The 23482-nt window shown below is 44.9% G+C and overlaps 1 protein-coding gene across 1 annotated transcript in view; it reads right to left on the bottom strand.

Moving 5' to 3' along the window:
• Positions 1 to 9176: 9176 nt before the first annotated feature.
• caprin2 (caprin family member 2) overlaps positions 9177 to 23482 on the bottom strand; it is a 35083-nt gene continuing 20777 nt past the window's right edge. The window contains exons 8-20 of the mRNA XM_080491602.1: positions 23293 to 23330; positions 23017 to 23220; positions 21232 to 21273; positions 20980 to 21108; positions 20782 to 20866; positions 19672 to 20177; positions 19307 to 19408; positions 19014 to 19154; positions 18480 to 18612; positions 18275 to 18388; positions 18031 to 18089; positions 13601 to 13652; positions 9177 to 10299 (exon numbers count right to left, since the gene is read on the bottom strand). Of these exons, the coding sequence (XP_080347728.1) occupies positions 9722 to 10299; positions 13601 to 13652; positions 18031 to 18089; positions 18275 to 18388; positions 18480 to 18612; positions 19014 to 19154; positions 19307 to 19408; positions 19672 to 20177; positions 20782 to 20866; positions 20980 to 21108; positions 21232 to 21273; positions 23017 to 23220; positions 23293 to 23330 (2183 nt within the window). The 3' untranslated portion in view covers positions 9177 to 9721. The remainder of the gene's footprint in view (positions 10300 to 13600; positions 13653 to 18030; positions 18090 to 18274; positions 18389 to 18479; positions 18613 to 19013; positions 19155 to 19306; positions 19409 to 19671; positions 20178 to 20781; positions 20867 to 20979; positions 21109 to 21231; positions 21274 to 23016; positions 23221 to 23292; positions 23331 to 23482) is intronic.

Here is a 23482-nt window from a genome sequence, read left to right as displayed (position 1 = left end):
CACTCCCAATTTCACTTATGGGGAGAGTAGCAACAATCAAAATGATGGTCTTGCCTAAAATTAACTACATCTTCTCAATGATCCCAGCAAAACCACCAAAAACCTGGTTTAACACTCTTGATTCTCATGTCTCAAAATTCTTATGGAAAAATAAACCATCACGTATAAGTTTAAAAACACTCCAGAACACCAAGGACCAAGGTGGTTTAGAACTCCCAAATTTTTATAATTACTATCTGGCCAATAAACTACTTTATGTTGTAAAATGGATTAATCAGAAACCCCTAGATGAAGGCTGGCTAGACGTTGAAAAAACATTCTGTGAAGATCTCCAAGTCAGAGATCTTCCCTTCTTCATTCCTGTCATCAAAAAGCACAGCTGCTTTAAAAGCATCAATATAAACACATCGCTGACAGCTTGGTGGGAATTTCTTAAAATAAATGGATCTACACTCATTCCCTGCAAACTCACACCCATCTGGAACAATCCCGACATCCTGCAAAGAAAAAAACCAACAAACTTCCCAAGATGGCAAAATAAAGGAATAAGACACTTAGAACAACTTATCTCCAATAACTCTTTTATTCCATTTAATGAGCTAATAGAAACATATGGTATCAGTCAAAGCAACTATCTGGAATATCTTCAGCTTAAGTCAATAATACAAACTAAGTTCAAACTAGAACAGATTAACCTGAACTTACCTCAGACAGTGACAAACCTCCTGAAGATCTCAGCTCCTAAACCTCTTTCTAAAATTATCTCAATCCTGTCAGGTTCAAATATCTCAATATCCCTTCCCACGTTCAAATGGGAAGAAGATCTCAACATCAACAGAGACCCAACGTTTTGGTCAGAAATCTGTACAAATACATTCAAAATGAGCAAAAACCCCAATATACAGCTCATACAATACAAGATCCTTCATAGAGTTCATTACACAGGACAAAGGATGTTCAAGATGGGGCTCACTCCCACTAACATATGTTCAAACTGCACAGGTGATCTCCCCGATACCTATTTACACGCACTTTGGCTGTGTACGCCAGTCCAAACCTTCTGGCAAAAGATTTGTGAAGACTTATCGTTATGCCTGGGCCCCCCTATTCCAGTCTCACCTTCACTTTGCTTGTTAGGAGATCTCACAGAAATTAAAAGAGAAAAAAATGAGTCCTGCATGCTCCTGGTTTCCCTAAGCGTCGCAAAAAAGGCGATCCTCATGAACTGGAAATCCAAAAGTAATTTGAATATAAAGTTATTTAAAAACTTACTTCTAGACCACATCACATTGGAGAGAATGTCTGCTTGTAGGAAAAATCATTTGACACAATTTGAGTCCACATGGTCTCCAATAATTAAATACACCATGTAGCCCTGTGGGGGGGTGGTGGCTCCACCCCGGGGCTCTGGGGACCGTCGGTGGTTGGGGCGTCGTGGCTTTGGTGGTTGGTGGCTCTGTGGGCTCGGGGGGGTCCTAGCGTCTATGCTGGGGGGTTGCGGCCTGGCCTGGGGAGTCCTGGGCGGGGGTGTGGGGGGGGCTCTGCCCTGGGCGGGGGTTGGGCCCGCTGGGGTGGGGTGGGGGGGCTGGGCGTCGGGCCCCGGCTTGGCTGTCGGCTGGGGGGGGTTGGGGGCGGGTCGTCCGGGCCCTGGGGGTGCGGGGCCTCCCCCTTTCCGGCGGGGGTGCCCGCTGCGGCGCTGGGGGTGGGTCCTCCCTCTGGCCCCCTCCCCCGGTGGGGCGGGTTGGCCCCTGCTGCCGCGCTCCGGGTCTGCCTCATTCCTGGATTGGGGGGAGCGGGGGACGGGGGGGCTCCGGGTTCTGGATGGACGGTTGACTGAGAGTGACCTCCAGGGCCTGATGTGTGTGTGTGTGTGTGTGTGTGTGTGTGTGTGTGTGTGTGTGTGTGTGTGTGTGTGTGTGTGCGTTGGGGGGTGGGGCTGTGTGGGCGAATGAGGGGGGGTGCCCTGACCACTGGCCTCCGGCTGGGCTCGCACTGGGCCCTGCGGGTCTCAGACTCTGCTGTCTGGCCGTTGGGTGGGGTGGGGGCTCCCTGCCCGGGTCCCCTTACGGCGCCTTGTTGGGGGGGGTGTGGCTCCCCGGGTCCTAGGCCGGCCGCTCGGGGGTGGGGTGGGGCAGCGCGGGGGGTCCAGCTGGGCCAAGGTCCTAGCGACGGGGGGACCCCCTCCCTCAGAACCCTCCCTGCCTTACCTCACCTTATATTACTCCACAATAGGGAACAGTGGGGCGGTGCCTAGGTGGGGGGTCCGGGCTACTTAACTGCGGTCTGGGTCCTCCCCCGACTTTGCACCACCCACAATTTTAACCACACTTAGTCACGCAGGGTTATGAGGGGGTAAGCCGCTTTCGGGGTTCTGCCGCTTGTCAGCGGTAGAACGCCCGGGCCCCGCTACCCCCCAATTTTAAACCGCACCATAGACACACACATCGCATCCACCTCTTCAAAACACAAAGACACACCCTTACATACATCCAACACACATATAGGGCAGGGGAAGGGCGGGAGACGTGGCTCCCCCCAGCACCTCCCGCTGGGGTCCCGCCCCGGCCCGGGGTGAGTGCGGCTGGGATGCGGGGGGCGCGCTCCCTCGGGCATGGCGCTCGTGGGGGGGCTGGGGCGCGGTGCTCCTTCTCCATTTGCTGTTGGATTAGTGGAGGTTGGGACACCGCGGTGGCCGGGTGGGGGCCCGGCCGGCGGCCTGGGGGGGCCAGAGTCATCACTCCCCCACCGTCCCGAGTGTGTGTGTGTGTGTGTGTGTGTGTGTGTGTGTGTGTGTGTGTGTGTGTGTGTGTGTGTGTGCGTCTGCGTCAGGGGTGGGTGTCTGTGGGGGGTGGGTCAGGGGTTGGGTATTTCAATTAAAACCGGGGGGGAGGGTCATGGGGCGGGTGGGATATGAGGCTCCTGGGGGTGTAGAGTTGACTGTCCTCCGACCGGGGCCTTCGCTTTCCTGGGTCTGGGGGCGGGGCTGGTCCGGGGCGCGGCGGCTGGGGCCGTCTCTGCCTTGCAGGGTTGGGGGGGGGCGGTGGGTGGGCCTGTTCCCGGGGGTGCCTCGGACCCCGGGGTCTCGCCACGGGTCCCCCCACAGCAGTTCCGGTCCCACCCAGTGGACAAACCACACGCACACACACACACACACACACACACACACACACACACACACACACACACACACACACACACACACACACACACACACACACACACACACACACACACACACACACACACACACACACACACACTTTCACTCCTCACGAAAGGTGCTTCTGAAGTTGCTTGTTCTCTATCATCATTTGCTCAAACTTTGGAGGTCATGTTCCTCTTTTGTTGTTGCCTCTTTGTTAATTCATGTTCCTGCTTCACGTTGCTGTCTAGATAGAGCTGCTCAGGCTGGTTAATCTAAGAAATCATTTTACTGTCTAGATAGAGCAGCTCAGGCTGGTTAATCTAAGAAATCATTTTACTGTCTAGATAGAGCTGCTCAGGCTGGTTAATCTAAGAAATCATTTTACTGTCTAGATAGAGCAGCTCAGGCTGGTTAATCTAAGAAATCATTTTACTGTCTAGATAGAGCTGCTCAGGCTGGTTAATCTAAGAAATCATTTTACTGTCTAGATAGAGCTGCTCAGGCTGGTTTAATCCAAAAACAGTTGGAAAATATTTGGATCAGTGTGATAACTGCAAATAATATATGTAGCACAACAAGGATATTGTATGTTATCCCCCTCCCCCCTCCTCCCTCAACCTTTTTCTCACTCTTCTCTTCTCTCTCTCTTTGAGCGTTCCCCCCCGGTCGTGTACGGCAGCCATGCCATCTTCTGACGGAGAAGGCAACAGGAGGAGACTCCAGGTCTCTCCCTGTTCAAGACCAAAATCTGTTCCGACTCCGAAGGCTCTCAATCACATCATATTGTTGGCCCAAGCTGCCGAACAGGACAAGGGCAAAAAAAAAAAAAAAGAAAAAAAAAAAAAAAAATCAATTTGAAATGTATTAACAGAAATGCTTTTTCATTTTCAGATTAAACTGCATTTTTTGACTCAAAAATAAAAATTAATAATCAATCATCCAAACTGCATTTTAATTTTCTTTGACAAGGCTGCTTATTCTGTGACTAAATGAAAATCAAAAATAAAATGAGGATTAAGATTGAATTTGAAAAAGATACTCCAGCAAATAGTGACCAAAATTCATTTGAAATTGTCAAATTTGAAAATTTAAATGCATTTGCCATAATGCTTTTTCATTTCAAGGATAGATCTGCATTATCTGATTATCTGACTCATAAATGAAATTAATAACCCTAACCAAGCAGGTTCTGTTCACAGAGTCTGTTACAGTGGTGACTGACCCCGAGCTTCATTCAGTTCTCATTCTGGAACGAAAAACTCAGGTTCCCTCATTTCAGGGTTAACATGCGCTCAGTTTTTACACAACCCATTTTTTGGAATACCCCCCTGACTTGATCAAATGTTGGGTTTGAATGTGCTACCAAAATGTTTCTTCCAAAGAATTTACATTCATGAACATTACATTTTTCCCTAATGACAAGATTTATAATGTAAGAAGGGTTTTCCTCTGTATTTTACTCAAAAAGAACCCAAACAAGACTATTTTCCACAGCAAAACTAAATCGTCCTTATTCTGAAGTTTGGGTTTTCATTATCTGTTAGCCATAATCATCCAAATTTCAAGAAATAAAGGCTTGAAATATTTCACTCTCTGTCCTGAGTTTATGTCAAATATGGGTTAGACTTTCTGAAATGAGTGACAAAAAATATTGAAAATGTTGCCCTCTGTCACCACTCCTGTTCATTATTGCACTTGAGCCGCTTGCATTAGCCTTGAGACAGAGTCCTTCTATCAGGGGCATCCATCGGGCAGGTTCAGTGCATAAAGTCTCCCTTTATGCAGATGACATCTTACTGTTTATCATGAACCCTCTATCAAGCTTTCCTAAACTGTTAGCTCTACTCTCAAAATTTGGAAAAATATCGGGCGACAAAATAAACCTCCATAAAAGTACTTATGCCCATTACTAAAGTGGAGGAACAGCATTTAGTGTCAGTCCCCTTTAAAATAAGCCACCGAAGTGCAAAAGTATTGGGCCCCTTGAACCTTTCGCCACATTTCAGGCTTCAAACATAAAGATATAAAATTTAAATTTTTTGTCAAGAATCAACAAGTGGGACACAATCGTGAAGTGGAACGAAATTTATTGGACGTGCAATATTATTCGCCCCCTTTACCTTCGGTGCAGCAAACTCAGTCCAGAAGTTCAGTGAGGATCTCTGACTGATCCAATGTCCTAAATGACTGATGATGATCAATAGAATCCTCCTGTGTGGAATCAGCTGCTCTGTGATGCTCTCAGGGTTCTGTTTAAAGTGCAGAGAGCATCATGAAGACCAAGGAACACACCAGGGGGGTCCGAGATACTGTTGTGGAGAAGTTTAAAGCCGGATTTGGAGCCAAAAAGATTTCCCAAGCTTTAAACATCTCAAGGAGCACTGAGCAAGCAATCCTATTGAAATGGAAGGAGGATCAGACCACTGCACATCTACCAAGACCCGGCCGTCCCTCCAAACTTTCCTCTGGAGGAAGGAGAAGACTGATCAGAGATGCAGCCAAGAGGCCCATGATCACTCTGGATGAACTGCAGAGATCCACAGCTGAGGTGGGAGAGTCTGTCCATAGGACATAGTCCATAGGACAACAATCAGTCGTACACTGCACAAATCTGGCCTTTATGGAGGAGTGGCAAGAAGAAAGCCATTCCTCAAAGATATGGTTTAAAGTTTGCCACAAGCCACCTGGGAGACACCAAACGTGTGGAGGAAGATGCTCTGCTCACATGAAACCAAAATCAAACTTTTTGGCCACAATGCAAAACGATATGTTTGGTGTAAAATCAACACTGCTCATCCCCCAGAACACACCATCCCCACTGTCAAACATGGAGGTGGCAGCATCATGGTTTGGGCTGCTCTTCTTCAGCAGGGACAGGGAAGATGGTTCAGATTGATGGGAAGATGGATGGAGCCAAATACAAAGACCTGAGACTGGGACGGAGGTTTATCTTCCAACAGGACAATGATCCAAAACATAAAGCCAAATCTACAATGGAATGGTTCACAAAGAACCGGATCCTGGTGTTAGAATGGTCCAGGCAAAGTCCAGACCTGAATCCAGTCCTGAATCTGTGGAAAGAGCTGAAAGCTGCTGCTCCATCCAACCTCACTGAGCTCCAGCTGTTTTCCAGGAACAATGGGCAAGAATTTCTCTCCATGTGCGGCACTGGTAGAGACATACCCCGAGCGCCTTGCTGCTGTAATGGTACCAGAAGGTGGCGCTACCAAGTATTAACGCAAGGGGGCGAATAATATTGCACGCCCCACTTTTCAGTTTATTTGTTAAAAAAGTTTAAATTATCCAGAAAATTTCGTTCCACTTCACGATTGTGTCCCACTTGTTGATTCTTGACAAAAAACTTAAATTTTATATCTTTATGTTTGAAGCCTGAAATGTGGCGAAAGGTTCAAGGGGCCCAATACTTTCACAAGGCGCTGTATTTAGGCATATGGGTTACTTCAGACTACAAAGATCTGTTTAAGGCCAATTAACAACCTCAGCTATTAAATGTGAAGCAAGACCTCGAACGGTGGGAGCCTCTACCTCCCTCCCTCCCTCAGGGGCAGGATCAACACAATTAAGATGAATGAAGTCCCTAAGTTTCTTTATTTATTTCAGTACCTCCCCAACTTCCTGACAGTCTTTCTTCCACAACTTAAACAGCCAGATATCATCCTTCATATGGCATTAAAAAAATCACCAAGAATCAACATGAATATATTACAGAGCTCAACTGGAGGTATGGCACTTCCAAATGTTATGTCCTACTACTACTACTGGGCTGATATCAGAGCTTTGTTATATTGGGTGAAGAATGACGGCATTGATGTCAATGGCCCTGAACGGGCGGCGCTAGAGAAAACTTCCATCGGTTCTACTTCATGAGCAGCTTTATTATGTTCCAAGTTACCACTAAATCAGCCTCGCTCCTCCTTTACCTCAAATCCAGTTATTATTGATGTAAAAGTTCATGTTTTGTTCTATTTAAAAATAGACGTTCAAAAAAAAAAAAAAAAAGATTGAAAATGTTCATATTCTAGTTTTTTGAGATGTACCTGCATCGACATGTAATTCTGAAGAGGCAGCCGTCATACCAACATTCATTTATTTTGGGCAAAAGTTTGAGGGGGACCGAATAATAAATACGTGAACTTGAGTGATGTACTTGAGTAACATGAGTCTTACAACTTCTGTGGGTGTAATTCCCTCAAATTTCAACCAAATTATTTTCTGATATGAAAGTGCAATTAAAATCTCCCCCTTTAATACTGTACAATACGGAAGAGTTTTAAAGCCACTGAAGAAAAAAATAAATTCGGAGGCTAAAAAAACCCAAAAAAAACCTTCATGTGCTTCAGAAAAAGTCGAAAATCAAAGTCGAGATTTTTTTTTTTCCACGGAGAGACGTCTGTCCGTCCCTCATCGTCTGTCCGTCCCTCATCGTCTGTCCGTCCCTCATCGTCTGTCCGTCCCTCATCGTCTGTCCGTCCCTCATCTGTCTGTCCCTCATCATTTGCTCTTCGATGTGAAACCCCATTAAATCCCCTCATTGTGACTAGATCGGGTTGCTTCCTGCTGATGGACGTGTGATGTTACACAGGATTTCCTGGATTAATAAGAACATTTAAATCAGCAGCCCAGGATCCCTGCCTTGGTCCTTCGTACTCGACGAACTTCTGCAACAGAACCAGGCTGCAGCTGCTCTGTCTCTTCTGGTCCTGGTTCTGATGAGAACTGACTGTGTTTATGAGAGACATTCTGTCCTGAAGCGTCTTTTCATCACACCGCCTGATGCATCAGGAGGAAGCAGTCCCACCGCTGGCAGGAGGAGGGACAGACTTTTCTTTCCCCATTGTGGAAAAAAAAAAAATCTCGACTTTGATTTTCGACTTTTTCTGAGGCCACGAAGGGTTTTGGGTTTTTTTTAGCCTCCAAATTTTTTTTTTTTCTTCAGTGGCCCTAAAACTCTTCGGTAGTATAAGCACCCGGTAGAGTAGATGGAGTGAGGAAGAGGGGGCAGAGTGAGGAAGAAATCTGTTTCCTTGAACAACAATGAATCTTCCAGTTTGGTCACGAATCACAATAGAAATGTGAAACATTAAGGGTTTATGTATGAGTAGGAGTACTCTCCTCCAGCATGGTCATTAGATGTATTCTGTCAGTTTCCACATCTCCCAAAGGGTTTCTTGTAGAACAATTATGTGAGATTTAAGTGGCTCATCCTTCCTTAACTTGCCTGATTTCCACCACTTCTCTCATCCCCCTATCATTCCAACTAGAAATTATTTAGTTGTACCATACTTGGTATTTAGGATCCAAGTTAAAAGGTAATCCTGTCTAGGATTAGAATAACATCTGCCCTAAACACCCCAACTGAAGTGTTATGATCTTGAACTCTCTTACCCACATTTCCCAAAAGTGTTGGGTCGCTGATCCAGTTACCCGAGGAGCAACTTGTCAACATGAACCCACTGAGTGTGAAGGTTCCAGCCGGTCACCGGCCATCATAACAACATTCAGTCCAACTTTCTGGTTTCTAACTTGAATAAAGTAACAGAAGATGCATTAGGTCTACCGTTTCTTCTTACTTGGATATATCCTTATTGAATTTGCTAAACCATAAAGTTAAATAAATGGGAGAATAAACGGATTCTTCAAAAACTTTTTTCATATTTCAAAAGAACGAATTGAGCTACATTGCTGAAATTCAATATGTGCATTGGGACAGCAGGTACAATAAATGTGCCAACTTTCAGACTCAAGGGCCCTTCTCAATCACCCGATTTGAAAAGAGGTGGGGAAAAAATATTTGAAATGATTAGAAAGTGAATTTTGCCTGATATGGCCTCTTTAAATTGGTTGTGTTGCCATGGGGTGCAGACATGAGGTACAAACCTGGCAAATTATTTCCTTTTGCTCAACGTCCAACAACTTGGTGCCGAAATGTTTCCTGATGACCTCGTGAAGTTGGGCTCACGGGTATGATTTTAAAAGTTAATTGCAATAAAGAGACAAGAAACCTATATTTCACTGCTCATCTTTTATTTCAGCACATCAAGGGATCAATTCCATCCCTCCAGTCTGCTAGTGCAACAATTTGGCATCAAGTGTTTAACACCACACCCACCACCAAGAACAATCTGTCGCCTTTCGGCTTCACATGGAGAGAAGTGAGTGAAGCCATTAGAGCTCAGTAGCCTCGTCTACAAGGGGCAGTTAGACATCCATTTATGAGTGGAGCAGGCTAGGGTAGAATTGGGTCTAGAACTTGTCACCTTGCCAAAAATTGCTCTGCAGTCACAATCAGTCATGAGAAAACCACCATTAACCATTAGGGGAATCAAGAACATCCAGTTTTGTCCAGTACTTGTAGTGCCCACCCCTCACCCATTTAAATGTACTTCATGGCTGTGAATGTAGAGCACAACATTTGGCTATTGATAAAGCTTTATGTTACAACAAACTTCAATGGTTTAAAAGACACTGGCATGAAGCCTAACCACCAAATTGAAATGCGAGTTGAGTCACCATTTAGTGCAAAGCAAATCGTCCACACTGGGAGGAGAGGATTGCTCAGTCCTGGTACAGCAGGAAGCCAGAGAACGTACTGTACTTCCAGGTGCTGCCATAAATGGCACCACGATGCAACCTGAGCCACACCTGATCTCCTTGAAAGAGAGGCAGGATGGCATGGTTGCTGGCAGTCTCGTGATCTGGGGCTCCATCATTTGCATATGCTGACACCATCACTTCCTCATTGCGCATCAGGTTGATATAGAGCGGCACATTGACGGCCAGCTTTAGGATGTGAAAGATGAAAACGTAGGTTCCATTCACTGGGCAGGTGAAGCGACCAATGTGCGCGTCATACATACCCCCGAGGTTGCTGTGCAGCTGATCAAAAACAATGGGCTGGTCAAGGTTACCGGGGGCAAAGTTCACTGTCCGAGAGGCAGTAAAGGCCACACGCATGGGCTGAGAGAGCGGGTACAGCTGCATGGAAAGCAGGTTTGTGTGTTGATTGTGGCTATGGGGAGTGAGTGGAACCTCCACAGTTGAGACAGACATGGAATCCCCAAGCCCAGAGTCCAAAATTGTGAAGACTCCATCCCGGTCTGGGCTGCTCATCTGGGAAGAGTCATTCCAGTTCGCTGCAGAGATAAAACGGTTAAGGACAGTATGAGCATCATTAAGGACACTATTGGTTAGATGGCTGCAGTGAGGAGCCACGCCAGGCTCCTTTCACACTGCAGGTCATGATGCTCAGGTCGCATTTCTTGCTGGGATCCGATTCTTTGCGCGGTCGTTCAAACAACAATTTAAAGGTGACCCCTATTAGACTGCCATGTGAACGTGATTGGAGCATACAGTGTCAGAACCCAGAGCGCAGGTACAGAAAATGGTGTGACATTACACCAAACATGCTGAATAAGTAAATATGGATGCTATGCCGGTCAGCATCGGGGTTACCATATGTGACTCACTCAGTCACCACAGGCAGCATCATCTCATCACCACTCCCATCATAGCTTGGTTGATAGAGTGGTCGTGTCCCAATCGGAAGGTTTCAGGTTTGATTCCCATCTCTGCCTGCCTGAGTGCCTTAGTGTCCTTGGGCAAGACAATGAACCTTTGGAGTGACAGCGCCTCCAATGGTGTGTGAACGTGTCTGTGATTGGTTGAATCTGATGAACCATGTAAAGCGCTTTGGGGGCTGCTCACACGGCGGAAAAGCGCCATAAGTGAAGTCCATTTACCATCATCATGCCGTCACCACCATTACTTCAAAGTGAAGCATGCTGGAGGTAGCAGAATAGATTGTTGCAGATATAGTGATATAGTAGAATGATCTACTTAGTACATAGTATGTCTATGGTGTAGTCAAAGTAACTATATCGTAGATTCGGACCAACTAGAATATGTCTACGCTGTATGATTTGACCAGCTCGATTCAAGTTGAAATTGGTCGTTTCCCAAAAGGAGTGCTCCTATTCAGCCGCCAATCATACACTCTTGTTTTCCATCGGAGCCCCTGACCCTTCCCAGAGGACACGTGTGAATCAAGGATTGTTGGTGACTGCAGACCTGCAGCAAAGTGGGTTCAGGCGAACATGCACCAAGGTACTGGCCGAGTTGACCTGCCTTCAGTACTGGACATGGGGGAGCAGGAACAGGCCCTTCAGTACTGGACATGGGGGAGCAGGAACAGGCCCTTCAGTACTGGACATGGGGGAGCAGGAACAGGCCCTTCAGTACTGGACATGGGGGAGCAGGAACGGCCCTTCAGTACTGGACATGGGGGAGCAGGAACAGGCCTTCAGTACTGGACATGGGGGAGCAGGAACAGGCCCTTCAGTACTGGACATGGGGGAGCAGGAACAGGCCCTTCAGTACTGGACATGGGGGAGCAGGAACAGGCCTTCAGTACTGGACATGGGGGAGCAGGAACAGGCCCTTCAGTACTGGACATGGGGGAGCAGGAACAGGCCTTCAGTACTGGACATGGGGGAGCAGGAACAGGCCCTTCAGTACTGGACATGGGGGAGCAGGAACAGGCCCTTCCTGAAAATGAATCACTTTGAGCCATTTAAATTTGTTCTCTATAATATTGGACATGTGGACATTTTGTTAAGAAATCGTTGACAAGACATTATCAGGGACATTGCGAATGCCACACAGATTACTGAGTAAAGAATAATAAAATAGTCTTGACTTTTTGTGTTTTCTCCTTCGTATATTTCCTTTTTGGAGTACTTTATATTTCAATTCAATTGTACCGTAGACATCTCAGAGCTATAGTAGTAGATCTAGTGACATTCCCCAGGTGTAAATCTATGTGATCCAGCAGAACAAGCACCGAAACAGAAGAAGAATTAAGACCTAATAAGAAATGAATAATGGCCACTAACACAGAATAAGACAAAAGAAAAGATCAAATGGAAAATGGAGCAATGCACGTTAAAGTAATAGTATGTACAGTTTAAATGATAACTGAAAGTAAATCCTAAGTATCACATGGTAGAACACTTTACAACAATAGGTATGACATGTTGGCTTATAAAATAAGTCATTTTCAGAAAAAGAGCTTTAACTCAAGCTGAGTTATAATATAAACATACTTGAGCCCTAGATACCAGAAGGTAGTGAGTACACCCTCACATTTCTGTGAAGGTTTATATCTTTCGATGGGACACTGAAGAAAAGTGTCTCCTCAGTGTCTCATCAAAAGATAGAATTTAATATTTACAGAAGTGTGAGGGGCGTACTCACTTTTGTGAGATACTGTACATATCGCCCACATTTATACAATAAAAAATAAACATGCTAGTATTTATAGGGGGGGGGGGGGGATTTGATAAGTTATACTTCTTTCTTCTCTTTGTTTGGTGAGATATCTTCTATTATGAACTGTTATTTGATTTTGTGCATGTTCGAAATACACAACACAATATCATATGATCATTTGTGGCCATAAATGATCGTAAATTATACATTCAGAAATAGTATAATATACAATCATTTATTATCTTAAACACTCAGGCTACATGTGCTATATAGATAAAAGGCAAAAACGATATATACTGAACTACATTCAAGAAAGTAGTTTTTAATGCTGCGTTGTTGATTAATTAATACATTCTGAATTTTCCACGAGCATTTCGGTATTTCATTCTGTTGCATTTTATTTTGAATGAGCACCTCCTGTCTGGCAGTGGAGGTACTGCAGCCACACACTCTTGAAAAATCCAGGCGATTCTTGATATTCTTGGAAGATTTTTTGGCAGCCAAAAACATGCCCCATGAATATCAAGAGTGTCACGCCCATTTAAGAACTATATTCAGATGCATTAGGTCACATAAAGAATGTCAGTAATGTGCCACGAATGAAGGGAAAATGATATTCATAACTCATCGTGCCGATGTGTAAATGCACGTTTACCTTCCATGCAGGGATACGAAGGTTCAAGTCCTCATCTGTACATTCATTTACTTAGATATGTTCAGTTAATTCTAGAGATGAGGTTTTGTTTATTATTCTTATTTTCAACCCAACATTCACCAGTATTTTAATGTAGCACAGAGGTTAAAATCGATATACGCAGTGGCTCCCAAAGTTTCTGTTCAGTGGGAAACCGGTTCAAGCCGGTCTGCTCAGCTTCCTGTTTACATGTGAGTCACATGATGTGACGTCACGCCATGGTGTCATACCATCTGATTCAGACATGGACTGGATTACACATCTCACAGACCTGGAGGCTGAGAGTTAGCTGATCCACTGGGAAGTCATGGACTGGATTACAGAAGCTCATGGATCCGGAGTCGGCTTGCCGATCCGATGGAAAGTCATTGACTGGATTGCAGAAGCTCATGGATGGGGAGCTGCTGTGCCACAATGCTCTTCTTTGCATACTTAATTTCTTAAATTTCACAGCTTAGTAAGATTTGTCTTACCACCAGAATGATGTCTCCCTCCTCTTCTGTAATCTTGTTCATACGCCTGATCCTGGGAAAAGACCAGAGGCACTTTAACATAGAAAGAACCTACAGACGAAACCCACTTCCACCTCATTTCAATCCAACTATTGGAATCCATTTCTTGCTTTTTAAATGTCAGAATACTTTTTTTGGTGTGCGTGCGTGCGTGCGTGCGTGCGTGCGTGCGTGGGGGGGGGGGGGGGGGGGGGGGGGGGGGGCTGGAAGCAGGCAGACAACAAAACATAAGATCAGTTCTAGAATCCTAGCAGTGGCAAAGTTAATATTCTGTCAAGCATCAGAATAGTCCATCCTTGTGAAATGACAAGCATTGATCAGTTTCTCTTTTCTAATGTTTTTCATGTCAATTTATTTCCATTTAAGAAACACAAAATGCAGCAATTTCAAGGTGCTTTTACAGAGAAAACCCCAACAATTTCACACGAGCAACTGGAAGCAACTGCAGGAAGGAAAAGCTCCCATTTGATTTATAAACCGTATTCTCAGTTTTGGATCATATGTTGTCATAGTCCAATATGATTACCAAGCTTCTGAATCAGATCAGGAGAGAGATAGTCATCATAGAAATGACTGCATTTCTTTTATTTCTTTATAAAGCATTGTGAATTACCCCGTCTGAATGATGCTCTATAAATAAATCTGCCTTGCCGAAACAGCGTGAAGCACAACAGAAAGTCTAAATGATCTGTGTCAAAGCAGACAATCCATTTATAAACGCTGAATTCTCAGACTTTTCTTCTTTTTAAGCTATCTGTACAAACTGTAGATTTGAAATTGATGGCTCTAAAAACTGATAGAATAAAACTGCTTTCAGAGTCTTTGGGAAACTTCTAAATGCTAATGTGCTTCATTAAAAGTCAGCTCTGGAATTCTTCAAGAGATTTTTTTTTCTTTTAGACAAAAACAAAACAAGGGTTTCACCTTCAATGTTGATTCTTTAGATAGGAAAAGTAGAGAAGCACCGATCCACGTGTTTTCACTTCCGATCCGATCCCTAGACCAGAATTTGGATATCTGTCCATACTGATACTTTTCCGATAGCAGAGCTCTGTTTGCTTTAATATCATTATTGTTGATTTTATAAGAGGCTGTAATAAACTCCTCTCTCCAGTCAAGTATGAAATGTATTAATGTATACACATATTCTCTCAAAAGGCCCCCTGAGGTCACTATCAGGTCAAAAAAGGAAGCAGTAAAAACTATTTTTGTTCCATGTGGACAATGTGGGGGTCAGCGTGACGTCATCATCTCATAATAAACTAGTTCTATCTTTAGAACCTCAGGATCCCTTCATTAATCCCTGGGGATATTCCGTAGCAACGCAGCACAAACAGCAGCGCTTCCAGCTCGAACACAACACAAATGATTGGGACTATTTCCAGGGAGTTTAGTGTGGAGTAGGACGCAGCTTCACGGAGGCGTGAATCGCCTGCTGACAGCCCGGAGGAGCTGCTGCTCATTGTTTTGATGCCGTTGTCGGCGAGCTGGCCTTTTAAAACAAGAGCTTGAACAGGGAAAGAATCAGAGCTCTGAAGAATAAATGCTTTCACAAATAGAAGAAGCCCAACATTTTGCTCAAGAGAAAAATTATCATGAAATCTCTGCAAGATTCAATTCTGTCTGTGGTACAAATACAAAACTGGCTCCTAATAAAATCTAGAGAACTGCCTTATTTGAATTAGTGTGGAAGTGTGGGGCAACCCCTACAACCCCTCACTCCGACGGTTGAGCACACTCCAGAAAAGAACCATCAGACTGCTTCATAAGGCAGATTTCCTGGAACACACTAACACCTTATTTATTCATTCCGGCCGACTAAAACTCCCAAATCTGGTAGAATTCGAAACTGCCAAATTAATGCGGGAATAAGCAACCACCAGACTACATACAGAATCTTTTTACTGATAGAGAGGGTTTGGGTCTGCAGTCTCAAGAGGAGCTCTTCAGTCAGTGGAGGGAGGAGCTCCAGTGAGTAGGAGGAGCTCTTCAGTCAGTGGAGGGAGGAGCTCCAGTGAGTAGGAGGAGCTCTTCAGTCAGTGGAGGGAGGAGCTCCAGTGAGTAGGAGGAGCTCTTCAGTCAGTGGAGGGAGGAGCTCCAGTGAGTAGGAGGAGCTCTTCAGTCAGTGGAGGGAGGAGCTACAGTGCGTAGGAGGAGCTACAGTGAGTAGGCGGCGCTCTTCAGTCAGTGGAGGAGGATTTGGAACAAACTCAGTCAAAACCTGAAACAATGTCCAAGCATGAGACGGTTTAAAAAAAAAAAAAAAAAAAAAGGCCCAAACTTAAGATATTAACCAAATACATGTATGAAGAACGGTGAAGAAACTATAGGGTGTCTTACACTGCAAACGGGATTATACAGGGATGATTGTAGATCTAATTATATATATATGTTTTGGGTGTTTCCAGGCATATTGAGAAGGGGAGCACTGTGTGAATCAATGTATAGGAATGCAAACTTGACATTTTGTGTTTATGGACAAGAGTGTCTGTGTGGATATAAAAGTCTGATATTAGATAACATTCTTACAGTTATATTAACATATAAAATGCTACTTTTAATACAGAAAGATAATTCTAATATATAACTTAAATATTGGAGAAGGGGTAGTATTTGGTAAGTTAACTTCTTCCAAGACCTTTTCAGGCATGCTAATCAGATATATGAGATGTGTATGTACTTTATGTTGATAAGTATGTGTGGGTCTAATTAAACGTAGATTATATCTTTTTTTGTATAACTATAGTTTCATAAGATATAATTATTTATTTATTTATTAACATCAAATGGTGTATATATTTTTTGATGCATGTGTGTATAGAAATATTGGATATGTTTGATTACACAAAATGTATTAAATGTTACATGCCTGAAATGAATAATACATTTAAAAAAATGAAATGAGAGATGGGGTTTTGCTACAGACACTTGAAGACATCAAGAGGGAAGGTTGAGCCCTTCAGTGAACTTCTAAACCACCGATTTATGTTGCGCCGCAGTGGGACTTTGCAACTTCAGGCTGAAACCAAACAGGGATATTTCAGCATTCCACCTTGAGTAGCAGCAGGAGCCAAAGGAGACAGTACAGGTAGGACAGACATAATTACTTGGTACCGAGTTTTGTTGGTGGTGAGGAAGCAGTCTGGGCTACCACAGCATTGATGACATCCCGATATGAAACTGACAACCAAGGGCTTCTTACAACATTCTTTGCTTCACCTGTGCAGTCTTCTTACCGAGACCGATTGTCCAATGATAAAAGTAAGTCATCAGTGTTGCCAAGTTCTAGAGCAGGGGTGTCAAATTCTGGTCCTGGAGGGCCAAGCCCTGCATGGTTTCCATGTCTATCTTCTTCAACACGCCCGAATGTCGTGATGATGCCATCCCTAAGTTCAACAGAAAGACTGATAACGAGCCGCTCACTGCAATAAGCTGTGTTGAAGCAAAGAGACATGGAAAACATGCAGGGCTCGGGCCTCCAGGACCAGAGCTGGACACCCCTGTTCTAGAGGGTCTTCTCCAATCCTGACAGGTGGGACCTTTAGCCCTTTCAAAAAATGCAAGCAATCTGTACTTGGCAAAGGGGTCTTCTCTCACCAAATAACTGACATCTGTCAATACACAGAATACGAAGGCAATGCTTCAATTCACTATCCTGGAAACTGCTCTGGTTTCACACAGAAATCAGCCAGTGCAGAGAGACAGTGAAACAGGCATCACCAACAATGCAAACGCACAACTTGACATTCATACTTGTGAAATGAATATGGTTCCAACCGAAAGTCGACCTTTGTTTTGCAGATGGTGGGGTTAGGCAGAATTCAACAGTGGCATCCAGAAGACACACAACACCAAGAGTTCTGCTTCCTTGCTTATGATTTAATTGCTCTTGAAATCCAGGATTAACCTCAAGTGCGGGATAAATTATCATAATTTGCTGAAAAGCACACCACAGACCCGTTACCAACTATATTCAAGGGTTCCATTATTCAGCTCATAAGGGTACTGAAATACACCAAACATATTTGATGTCAACATCTTGCTTGTAAAAAAGCCATGATGTCGGCTCTTCCCATCATTGTGAAGCAGAATTCACCAAGCGTTGGATTGTTCACCCACTAATAGGGAACGTGAGCTGGGTTTAGACTGTGGTGAGACAGGTTCGTTTTACCCTGCTGATGATGTGTTGTTGCAATAGTCCTCCTGCTCAGTAACATTTCAGAGCATCCTGCTAGCAGGCAGTGAGAACCAAGGAGTGCATCGAAAAGTTAACATGTGCTATCCCAATGATCTTATTCATTAAAATGGAATGAATTCTTTGGACTTTCTACTGTTTTTGCAAGGAAAAACGAACAATTCAGTGAAAAAAGAAACGATCCAAACGAGCTTACTCTTGCAGGATAGAGGAGAGCGCCTGTGTCTCCTACAGCCTGTGGTGTATAGGGTCCTCCTAGGGTGCAGGAACAAGTTTCAAAAAAGGCTTAATGACATTCAATTCAGGTTTATCATTAACCAAGTGAGGACAGATCTGTGCAAAGATGAACAAGTTGAACAAAAAATAGTAGAAAAGACAGAAAAAGCTTCAGATAGAGGAGAGACACCTTTGTGCCAGTTCCTTGCCACGAAGCGCCATACCTCTCATTGATCCTCTCATGTAGTAGAGCTGATCCGATCGACTCCTCCCACTCAACTGGCCAGGAGAGAGGATGACCTGTCCACTGTTATCCTCCAAGTAATCCGTCTGGTACACTACAAATTATATGGCAAGACAAACATCTCAGACTGTTAAACATCTGGCTGGTCAGGTAGAAGAGTTAATAACATGTTACAATAAGCATACCGGACTGTGGCTCATCTTCTGAAGGTGCAAACTCTGGTGGTGTTTGAGTACCAACAGTGTTTTTTGGCTCAGAGAACACAGAGTCAGATTTGCTTTTCAGCTTTGTTGGTATGGCAGCATTCACATTGAAGACCTACAGAAAGCAGAAAATGACAAACATTTGTAAATCAGTCTTCTCACTTGTGTGGTTTCCAATGCCATAAGACCCCAGTAAGTGCAGACAACACTTAATCAACAGGTACAATAGAGTCCTGTGTACACGCCTTTAAGAATTAATGTGGTTATCCACCTGGTGGCTGTCTTGTAGCTGCATTACAGGAATACCCTGTGGATATCTGTTCAACTTATCCCAGTATTCACATAAGGTTCAAAGGTTTAGCCTAACATGCAAATCAATAGATACCATTCAGTCTGTTTTTTCTCATACTGTATGTATTTACATAACTAATAATAAGACCACAAGGAAGTGAGGTGAACAAGGTCACATTGACCATAACCTTGAAGGAGCCAGGACGATAGACTAAATGAACTTACTGACTGAATGGTTTGAAACCGTGTGGAGGTCAGAGATCTCCTGGACGGTGAAGTAGAAAACGTTTGGCCCTGAGGCGGTGTGGAGGAGCAGGATTCCACTCCATTACAAGGAGACAGCTTCTCCGATTCATAGACTGGTGTCTAGGGAGGATGAAGCAAAGTTTACTGGTAGAAATCTTCCCAACTTTGGATGATCCAGGTAATATGAGCCCAGGGTGTCATTCACAAGAGAGGCCTGCCAGCCATACTTCAGAACAACTAAGGTGAGCTAGCTATTGAAAAACATAATCTACCTGGGGACGGCTCTTGATGTCCAGATTTATTGAGATGTTCGACTCCCTGCGGTACAGTGGGGGAGAAGGAAACGTCTTCCTTGCAGACAACCGGAAAGGCTCCTGTGGAGACAACATGATCTTGCTTGTCCTCAATGACTTTACACTTTGGGAGAAATGTTGCATCGGTTACCCAGCCCCTTACATGAGGCAAGTCTTTCTGGAGAAGCTTAAGGTCACATGTTCCTAGGCCCTGCTCTCCACTGGCAAAACTGGCTTTGCGCTCCAAAAGCCTGGCAGGCAGGGGGGTGGACTGAATAAGGAATTATTGTAGAGTTCAATTTCATAATGAAAACCAGGTTCATCATAAAACTTTAAGAGCTTACATGCATAGGCTCGGGCTGGACCTCCGCCGGGCTCTTCCCCGGCTGCACCTCCGCCGGGCTCTTCACCGGCTGCACCCCCGCCGGGCTCTTCACCGGCTGCACCCCCGCCGGGCTCTTCACCGGCTGCACCTCCGCCGGGCTCTTCACCGGCTGCACCCCCGCCGGGCTCTTCACCGGCTGCACCTCCGCCGGGCTCTTCACCGGCTGCACCCCCGCCGGGCTCTTCACCGGCTGCACCCCCGCCGGGCTCTTCACCGGCTGCACCCCCGCCGGGCTCTTCCCCGGCTGCACCCCCGCCGGGCTCTTCACCGGCTGCACCCCCGCCGGGCTCTTCACCGGCTGCACCCCCGCCGGGCTCTTCCCCGGCTGCACCCCCGCCGGGCTCTTCCCCGGCTGGACCTCCGCCGGGCTCTTCCCCGGCTGGACCTCCGCCGGGCTCTTCCCCGGCTGGACCTCCGCCGGGCTCTTCCCCGGCTGGACCTCTGCCGGGCTCTTCCCCGGTTGAGCTGGTTAGTTGGGGAGGAAACGGACCAAAAAAAGGTTACAGAATAGCATTCATGAAATAAAAAAAAAAAACATTTGCAAAAATACATTTACATGCCAAGACAAAAATACACCATAATGCCAAAAGTATTTGCTCAGCTCTACAAACGACTGAACTGAAGTGCTCTACGCACCTCAATGCCATAGGTGAATAACAGCAGTTAGGCATGCAGATTCTTTCTAGTGACCGAGTCATTCATTAAGTTTAAGCATTCATGAATTCATTGTTGACTTCAAGCAAAATCCAAACATGACAGCAAGCGCCAAGCACATGATTAAGTTCCAGCTTGTTCAATGCCACAGATATCTATGCACCATAGTTGATTCAAGTCAAAGGTTCCTTTGAATATGAGCAGTGGTTGTCAGAAGATGTCCATAGAAGATTACATGTGAAAGCTCCATTGTTTAAACTGAAATCATTTGATGCAACTTTCTGGGCAGTCAGAAATTAAGGCGAAAATAACCCTAACCCTAAGTGATGCAAGAGTGACTTTCTTAAATGACTAGTTTGTTTCTTTTCCAATCAGGCACTTTTTTCTGTAACTTGCACAACTGATTCTAAGTTACCAAGAGCAGAGGGAGATCCAGAAGGCCATCTCTTGTGTCTGTGGTGGCCATTAGTGGGAGAGCTCTCACCATCAAGCAGAGACTCCTGAACAGGACAGCAGCTCGTTAATACTCATCAGTAGCAAAGCATCGACATTCTCAAACCATCACGTCATTCTGTGCTGGATGTGTGTGGGACTGCAGACAGCTCAGGTCCACCTGCATGAAACTGAAGGAGCCGTGGATCTTCGTCACAAGGTCCTCCAGGTGCTGCTTTCTAAGGACGGGGTCTTCAGGAAAAGCCCTTGGTGAGCTGAAGACCTCCATGGGCAAATCCAAGCCCACCATCTGTTAGAATCATAGGATCACATTTTGCAGTTTTATTTTATTTTATTTTTATCTGGTTGACCGAATAAATCATTACTATTACTACTACCAAGTCTGTTCTACTGGGAGACGTTTTGTACTTACCGACTTGATATTTTGCTCTGCTTTGGGTTTCCTTTCTTTTCTCTGGAACGAAAATGTGGCTGTAATTAAATCTGAGCATTGGAGACCAACGTGCAGCAAAAAACTAAACACAAAAAGACTTCAAGTTAGTGCAGGATTGACTTCAGTATGGACTGAAGCAAATCTGTTGGAATGGATCGTCTTGCAGCTTTTGCTGAGCAAAGACATCAAAATGGGTGCTTCTACTGCATGTCGTCACCTTGGACACTTCCATATGATCAGTAAATGAAAGTCCTGTTCAGCAAAAGGAACATTCACAAGTAGGGGTGGGAATTAAGATTTTAATATCAATGCCATTGTCAATTCTGCTTTTCAATCCAATTCCTTATCAATTCTCCTAACGATTCCTGAATGTTTTTTGAATGGGGAAAAAAAAGGAGTTTTACACAATCTTCTGCACCAAAAGGAAATAAAATGTTTCCAAACATGAAACTTGAATTATAATTTTTTCCTTTAAAAAACAAAAACTGTCAAACGTGTATTAGCCTTCATTGGATGCCCCCTGGAATTTACACTTCACCTCATGTGTTGCACTGTTGACAAGGTAACCCTCTCTGGGAGGCGGAGCCTGGAGAGGAATGAGGAAGTGATGTAGGAGGAGGAACGCGTTCTCTCAGTCTGCAGGGAATGCTGTGTTTTCATATTGTGTTGGTGCTTTTTAACACAGAATGATCTAATTCATAGACCTACAGTAGTAGACCTCCACTAGATTGTGTATGTCTACACAGTAGACATACTCTAGTAGATCGTTTACTATAGGGTGTGAAAACTAAAGGCTCGCACATATAGTGAAGGATCTACTAGCATATGTCTACGCTGTCGGCTCCTTGGAGCAGACATTCTCTACACAGTTCGTTTATCATTAGTCCCTCATTAGTCCTCAGACAGGACATGTCTTCACCAAATGGACCGTCTTCAGCAGCCACACAGCGTGGTGCTCTGGGGAGGTGATGGAGGCCGGGGGTGGAGCTCAGGGAGCCATGGTGCAGGTTGTTTTGACTATCGGAGTAAACCGGAGTACCGGAGGAGAACCAGCACACGGAGAGAGAGAGAACATGAAAACTCCACACATATTTGCACCAAGACTTTTGTTGGTTTGTTTTTAACTGGACCTTGTGGCTGTGGGAGAGGCTGTGGACTCTGGATTCAGGACGTGGTGAGAGGAACATGTATTACCCTATGGTATTATTTAGTCCTTTATCGTCTCCTACTTTAGACCTTCTTCCTCTCCATGTTTTCTCCTGGTTGAAGGAGCTCTGCGTCACAGAGTGTAAATTAATGCAACGTACAGCAACGCCACTTGACATCGTGCTGGAAAATGAATCGTTAAGAAGAATCGAACAAATTTAAGCTGTACGATTCCCGTGGAATTGATCCATTGGAATCGGTTGTAAGTCAGACCCACTTTTCCATTCCTAACTATATTCCTAAATGACTATTGTGCTAGACAACATGTTGGAACTATTCGTCTTTAAACATATGTGGCAGAGAGGTGGTTAAGCCCCTGATGGGAATCAGCTGTGCTGCCTCACCTCTCTGCCCATAAAAGGAGGAGCCGCCAGACACTCATGGCGACAGGCAGGAGACGGGCTGAAAAGCCTGAGTGTGAGTTTTGTTGTACTTTAAAATAAAACTATGGTTTTGGGAAGCTCTGACTCCGCGTCTCTGTGGGGGAACCCGGCGGTGGCATGCTCAACTGCTACAACATCATAGCAAAGTAAAGGTGTATTTGTGGAGCTAAAGAACCTGCTTGCAGTCAGCTTGCGGCTTCTTGACCGGAACACCTTTTCCTCTCCAGCATTTGTGGGCTGGGTCTTGTGGCGTTGTGGGTGTGTCCGAGAAGTCCAGGTCCCAGGAGTCAGGCGGCTCGCAACTCCTCAGGGTTTGAAAGTCTTCATGCCAGTTGTGTGCAGGAGCAGCGTCTCCCTCAGCCGGCGGCCTGATGAAATACTGACACCACCAGTAGAGCGTCAGTGGAACATTGACACTCTGATCACAAACTGGGAGGACTAAAGCTCTTACCTCCTTGGAAAGTTCTTTTGCTTTTGACTTCAAGATGTCTGACAGGAACAAAGAGAAACCATGGGAATTATTTTGAGGCAGCACTTTGAGTGGTTTTACAGTAGAAGTAGCAGTACTTGGCTGAGTACCGCCTTGAGATCAAACAGATAAACAGGCTCTACCAAAAGAAAAAGGGCTGCCACAGGCTCGG

The sequence above is a fragment of the Lipophrys pholis genome (assembly GCF_963383615.2).
Source record: "Lipophrys pholis genome assembly, chromosome: 22".
Lineage (NCBI taxonomy): Eukaryota > Metazoa > Chordata > Actinopteri > Blenniiformes > Blenniidae > Lipophrys > Lipophrys pholis.
Note: the sequence above shows the minus strand (reverse complement) of the source record. Positions and strands in the feature narration are given on the sequence as shown.